The following is a 7,079-nucleotide window of genomic DNA, read 5'->3' as shown; positions in this document are numbered from 1 at the left end:
GCTGAGCATGAGTGTTCGAGCCCAAGGTTACCCAGCTCGATTCTGTGCCTGAGGGAGGATTAGAACCTGGGTTTTCCCACAGCCAGTCTAGCACTTTACCCACTGCACCATGCCGGCTTGCAGTGATTTTGAATATATGTTCATTTTAAACAATTTTAGCTGAAATAAATGTGCTAATCATGTTCTACTCAATTGCTCATCAAAAATACATTTAAGTAAGATATCAAGTGCAATACTATATATGTATGTCTAATCAAACTTGAGTGCTATTGAATATAGCAAGCAGTAGTGAGATTTTAATATTAGGGTTTGACTCCTTTTGGCTTGCTGTTAACTCTCCAGTCCTTCGGACGTGTTCATGTTTTTGCCTTTGGCAGCACTTACTATGGCTGAAAAAACAGTATCAGCAGAGGACAATACCAGTTGTTCAGTCATTTTACTTAAGAATCAAACACAACTTGTCTACTTCTAAAAACTATGAATTGTAATTGGAATGTTCTACAGAAATCTCCACTTGAACAAGAGTGTTGACAGGAACACTATAAAACTACGTAGATACAATGCCTGCAGCTTATCCAGGGAAGCTTTACCATTATATCTGCTCTGATAACACCAATTGTGTTGAAGGTATCACAAGTTCTAAAAAATAAGTAACGTCAAGAGAAAAGAACATTTGATGGCTATTAGCTTTCTGTTAACCGATCAAAATTTTTTGCTTATCAAGTTACCTTAAAAAAAAAGTGATTGTGGGCAGGTATATGCTGTTATCAACTTTTGCTGGTGATGAATACAATCCACATGACCTTCAGGAGAAAATGGTATAAAACCAAAATCGGTATCTTGCCAAATCCTTGGGCACCAGTAGAAGAGCTTGGTTTCCGCAGCTCCTAGATCTCAAGGTGGAAAATGGCAACTTTAAATGAAAAGAAGACCTGCAGCCAAAGAATGGAAAATTTCCAGCGTTTTTTATGGAATCCAGACACAGGACAGTTAATGGGAAGAACTTTGATTAACTGGGGTATGTGGTAACAAACATTAAAAAAAGTATTATTTTAGAATTTCCGGAACTTGTTTTAAGATCAGTAATTAGGAATGAAAGCTGCTTTACAGAACTTTTAAGTCAGTTACCCAAATATTTGGAGGAGCTAGTAATTACTTATTAAAAATAATTCTGAGAACCAAATTAGCATTCAAGTTGATATAAATTACTTATATAGAGCAATAGAATTAGGATGACTCCAAATGCCTTCTCAACCAGACTGGCTTTCATAGCTTTTCTATTTTTTAATGTATTCATCCAAAAAGGAAAGCACTTGAAAACTTTGAAACCTAATTTAGATTCTTTCAAATCATATTGCAAGGGCCAAGGACTGGGTAAGGCTGAGGACCCATTGTATCCTTAGCTCTACCCTACTTGGTTTCCAGCTTGCCATATTTTAGTCTTTATCTCAGAAATTCCCAGGCTGATTTCTGTTCATCTCAAGAGAGAAAACTCCAACACATTTTATGGTCACAAATATCCCCAGAAACCACAATGCTGCTTCCTTGGAGATGAGACAACTGCCTTTGTAAAACATGAGCAGAATGTAACATTACTCTAAAAGGGTCCAGAAAAAAAGAAACATGTCAGCATTTTTCTTTGGTCTTGATTTGGAAACACATTCTAGGAAAGCAAGGAGTGTGAGAGCATGTCTGTGTGTAGGAGAGAGCTGGCTGAGAATATTTCTAATTTTGAACAGCAGACCTCTTTATGAAAATCTCAAATGTAGTTTGCAATCTGCAGTGCTAAAATACTTCTTTGGTGCTTCTAGTTGCTTAGAGCTGTCCTTTGTCTTCCAATGAGTCTACTGTAATTCCTTTTTCATATTTTATTCACCAATACACAATTCCTGAAGGAGAAACTTAATTGGTCTGAGAAGTCTCAGCAGGTTACCAAGCTCTATTTGGTAGTGTCACAATTCGTCTATGTAAACTTTAATTCAGCTCAAGTTACTTGTAGAATCTCTCTTTTCCCCTTTAGAATCCAATAGCTGTCACATTTTAAAATGTATTAATTTCCAGAGTAAGTATTAACTAATATACTTTATCAGAACTACAGCTTGGAATTGATTTGGAGATTTTCAAAACGTAGTGCTGAAGGGAACTGAACTCTGCACTTTTAGTTATACAGCCTGGTTACAGTAACAAATTGCATCCATTTGGTCATCCCAAGTCTAGAAAGCAAAGTAGCACTGATATTCTGGCCACCACGTCCTTCCCATTCCATTCATTATTTACTGCAGGAATTCCTGTGCCGAGAGCATTCTGAACAATACAATTTGAACAATTTCAGCATCTGATCACATGCAGTAATTTAATTATTGAGCCAGATTAATGAACATCCTTTTATTTTTTTTAATCTATTTGTATTGTTTTCTTACAGTATGGATTAGTCTTTACTACGTTGCATTCTATGTGGTAATGACTGGGCTGTTCTCACTTGCTATCTATTCTTTAATGAGGACACTTAATCCATATACACCGGACTATCAAGATCGATTAAAATCACCAGGTATTTTTACATTGTTTCCCACTTTTTTATTAAACCTGTACGACCCAGTTATTTTATAGATAAGGGGAACATATCATCTAAATTTATGGGATAAAATACTATGAGACAGAAGTAAAACATAGAAATTCAGAATTGCTCTTCAGAGCATTATGAATTGTTGGTTAAAAAACTAACCTATACTCTATAGACCAACTTGATCTCAAATTTTACTTCTGAGCAGACATATGTATAAGGACAAAAGCCCCATCAAACACATTGAGATTTCTTGTATAAATACTGTTTATCAAACGTATTTTAGTCGGCTCTTCATTCTAGGATGATTATGGTATACAACAGCAATAAATGTATCACACCACAGTACAATAAAACCAACAGCTTAAATACAGGAAGAAAAACAGCAAACAAAAGCTGCATTGTACCACTTTGACCAGTGTATGAATTATTCTGCATTAAAAAATGTTGCAAAGAATGAATTTAAATGAAAATGGAAGATAATGCTCTTTTAAATCTAATGGATAAAATCACTAGATGCATAAAAAAAATGCACAATGCATTTTTATTAACTGAACTGTAACCTTGCATTGAAGACTGCTTCACTCAAACATCAGTAGTAGGTTGATGGTAGAACAAATGTAATTTGGGAAAATAGATTTTAGGACATCTAGACTACATTGCTAGAAACTTATTTTGCATTTAAATTTTACTTCACACTTGATTTAGTAAAAAGGGCTTGATAAACAAGCTGTATTTTTTGTATTTATATTCTTCTATTTTTGATTTATCATTAAAGGAGTGACATTACGACCAGATGTATATGGAGAAAAAGGATTGGAAATTTACTATAATATTTCTCAGCAGTCTTCCTGGGATGGTTATGTTTCAGCACTTCAGAACTTTCTTTCAGGTAAAGGCAGAGCAGTGGTGTGCAAACAGAAATTTCAAAAAGTTTTATGAAATATACACAGGTTAGCTTGAGTTTCAGTTAATGAAGTATTTGCTGGAAAACCTTTTACCAAAGATTCTCACCAAAAAAAAAAAAAAAGGAACAGGAGAATATACAGTCATCTTTTGAGATACTGGCATTTAGTAGAGAAAACAAAAGAAGGGCAATCAACTTCGATTGAAAGCACCACTGAAGATAAAAGTGTAATTTTTCATATACCAGAAAAATAAATTTTCGACTTGCATTTTAATGTACGATGCATATGATGGTATATTATCTGTAAATGAAATGTCAATGTCAACTCTGTGTTGTAACATCAGCAAAAATTCTATGCATGTTGGGTCACTGCAGTGGGAAAACAAGCATTACATGAGCATAATGAGTGCTCATACAACTTTAAATTAAGAGACTGATTTATTTTGTCAATGCGGATTTATCAAAGTACAAAGTAGAACTAATCTACTAATATTAGCAACATTTGAGGCAAAACACCCTGAAGGGAATTTATCCCAGGGAAATAAAGAGATACTGCACTGAAACAAGTTTTGTTGGATTTGGTGCATTTAAAGATACTTTTGATAGCACTAACGCCTTTTGTCTTGAAATTCCATCAAAAGCAGGTTGGAAACTGAGGGTGATATGCAGCGAGGGTTTTTTTGGCTGACTGAAACAGTTGTTAGCAAAAGAGAGGGATGATAGTTCCCTGAACCTCAAAATCTATTCTGAGGAATTGAGGGGAACAATGTAATAAGATTGGAAGGCACAGTAGAGAAACGGTAAAATTTTACAGTTGGTTCTGAGTACCATTGAAAAATTCCCTTTTCTTCCCTTTATTTGTCCTAAACGGACTGATTATTCCAAGTTTTGTATTCATTTTGGACTCATGTATTCTGAAAGTTTCACAGTAATTCACAAAATGCTAAGCTATCAGTAAATAAAAATGTACAATTAATTCAACAACCAAGGAGAAACAAAAATATTAGCGTAACACCCTACAATCTAGAGAAGTTGGGATTATGATTACTATGCTGGGCTAAGAATACTGACTTGAAGTCCCAGATAACTGGAGAACACCCAGTTTGGAAAGCTGCAGTGGAATATGATAGCCTTTGGGCAGTATCTTTAACCAGAATTTTCAAAGTTTCCCTTCATAAAAGTGGCCTACCACATCAAATCTGCTGCTAGGAGGATCCACATCATAAGGCAGAGTTCACCTCTCATATGCGCAGTGGCTTTGAATTTGTTTAGGAGACATTTCATTTTGGCTAAGAGTGATGTGACAAGTAACTGACTATGGCTTAGCATCATGCAATCCAGGCCATTATGGCTTGCTCAGCAATCTACATGAGCCTGGCCATTTCCTGATTTAGTTGGGACCCAAGAAATACTGGGCAGCTGTTTCCAATCTGACTTATCTTTCTGTTCTGGCAAGAAGTAATTAGGCTGTTGTTGCATATAATAACCAAAGTGACCAAGTCACAGAAGCTTAGAAAGCATTAAAAGGCAAGAATAAGCACTTTTTGAATGTATTATATAAATCAAAATCTAGAAATAAAAACCCCATCCACAGTAATTTATTATTTATTTCTACCTGCTGGTGGAAAACGTTTATTTTTCTTCTACTTTCTCTCTCTAGCATACAATGAAACTATGCAAAAGGACAACATCAACTGTACTCAGGGAAGTTATTACTTCCAAAAGACATTTGATGCTCCAAATAAGGAAAAATATTCTTGCAAATTTACAAAAGATATACTTGAAAACTGCTCTGGCCTGACGGATCCCACTTTTGGTTTTCCTGAAGGAAGCCCATGCTTAATAATAAAGATGAACAGAGTAAGTACCATGTTAAAAGCATAGTTTAACAGCAACTACTAAACTTTGCTGACAGACACTTCATTATTTCTGCACTCAGTGTTCTGCAAAGGATACAAAAACATTGTTAGAATGTGTGCCTGCAAATGAAGGAAGCTTGAGTAGGCTTTATTTTAATAAGAAATTCTCATTAACACCCAAGAGAGAAAAACAAATTTTGGAGTAAAATACATAGAAAAAGCAAAGTACTGAGATCAGTTGTGGCAGTCACAAAAGGATGGCTTACAGAAATCCCATGTTTGGTGGATATAATCATTTAATCTCTACAGTTGCCTAATGCTTATACTTTATTAGTGCTAAATTACAAAATTCTTAATAAGGAAATTATATTACAGATTATCAATTTTCTCCCTGGCAATGGCACTGCACCAAGAGTGAACTGCACAACTCTGGTAAGTATGTATTGCAATGTTCTTCAGATCTTAGGCAGCCCACATACAGCCTAACTGCATATTGCAAATACCAGCAAGTTTTTCTTCTTCTGTCCCCATGTTCCAGTTATCACCCAAGCTGCTTCTCCCTCAAGGAAGTTTCAACAGTTGTTTTGAAACTTATTATGTGCCTCAGTAAAATTATTAAAATAATGCAATCTTTCTCATTGATCACATATATAAACTGGCAAGTGAAACAAATCTTGCCTCCTGAGGTTTGCAGAAATTGTACGATGCATGATGGCACATATTATGCACGTGCCATTTTACTGATACACTATTAGGTATGTTCAGTTCAGTTCTAAATAATGAAAACCTTACTTACAAGAAAGACCAATTAAGCTCACATACATAAGGGAAAATATGACTATATGGTCCATTTACATACTGTGCAATAGTGTATATTGAGCCTAGATGTTAACTCATACTACTGCTAACACTTACCTTATTTATGATCAACTGAAGGATGCCAGCCCACTTGAGGTAGCATATTATCCTGCAAATGGAACTTTTAGCCTTCACTACTTCCCTTATTACGGACTTAAGGCCCAGGTATGTTTCCCCCCCCCCTTCAATTTGTTCTATGTTGTAATAGGTTTATTGCATATATTTTAATTTTATTAACCTTTATTGTACTTATTTCTATCTCAGCCTAACTACACTAATCCACTGGTAGCAGTGAAACTTCTCAACATTTCTTTAAACAAAGAAGTACACATAGTATGCAGAGTAATCGGCACTGGAATTACTTCAGATAACCCACATGATCCATATGAAGGAAAAGTAGAATTCAAACTTCGGATACAAAATTAAGCAGGGTTCATAAAAATTTTGCATAGAGTATTTATGTGTCATGTAATTTTGTATTTGTTATTTGTATGATTTCAATTTGAGTAAGTGTATAGTTTAGAGCAAAATTGGCCATAACTTTAACAATCAACTGTATAAAGTTTCCTTTTCAGTATCTAGTATACTTTATTAGAAATGCTTTTGTGATTTTTCCATACCCTGAGAATTCCAAACATCTACCTGGTTTACTACACATTTGTCAATGGGATATGACTCCACTGGAGATATTTAAAACTATGCAATACAAAACTATTTATATATTGAAAAAATATTAAACATAGTAAATTACTTGTGGAATAATCCATACAATGAATTGGGCAGGAAGAAAAACACTGCTTTGCCATCTCAACGTATTTCAAGAGGAAAATAAGGACTATTGTATGAAAGAAACATATAAGGCAAATGCTGGTAAATCAAATATAGTTCCTGA

The 7,079-nt window shown here is 34.8% G+C and overlaps 1 protein-coding gene across 1 annotated transcript; it reads left to right on the top strand.

The window, feature by feature from the left end:
* The first annotated feature begins 840 nt into the window (after positions 1-840).
* On the top strand, positions 841-7,079 carry ATP4B (ATPase H+/K+ transporting subunit beta). Its single transcript, XM_063304884.1, has 7 exons — positions 841-1,018; positions 2,423-2,551; positions 3,342-3,455; positions 5,131-5,330; positions 5,705-5,761; positions 6,266-6,352; positions 6,452-7,079. The coding sequence occupies exons 1-7, from the start codon at positions 907-909 to the stop codon at positions 6,611-6,613; spliced, it is 861 nt and encodes a 286-aa protein (XP_063160954.1). The 5' UTR covers positions 841-906; the 3' UTR covers positions 6,614-7,079.

The sequence above is a fragment of the Candoia aspera genome, chromosome 5, assembly GCF_035149785.1.
Source record: "Candoia aspera isolate rCanAsp1 chromosome 5, rCanAsp1.hap2, whole genome shotgun sequence".
Taxonomy (NCBI): domain Eukaryota; kingdom Metazoa; phylum Chordata; class Lepidosauria; order Squamata; family Boidae; genus Candoia; species Candoia aspera.
This window is presented reverse-complemented; position numbering and strand designations above follow the sequence as displayed.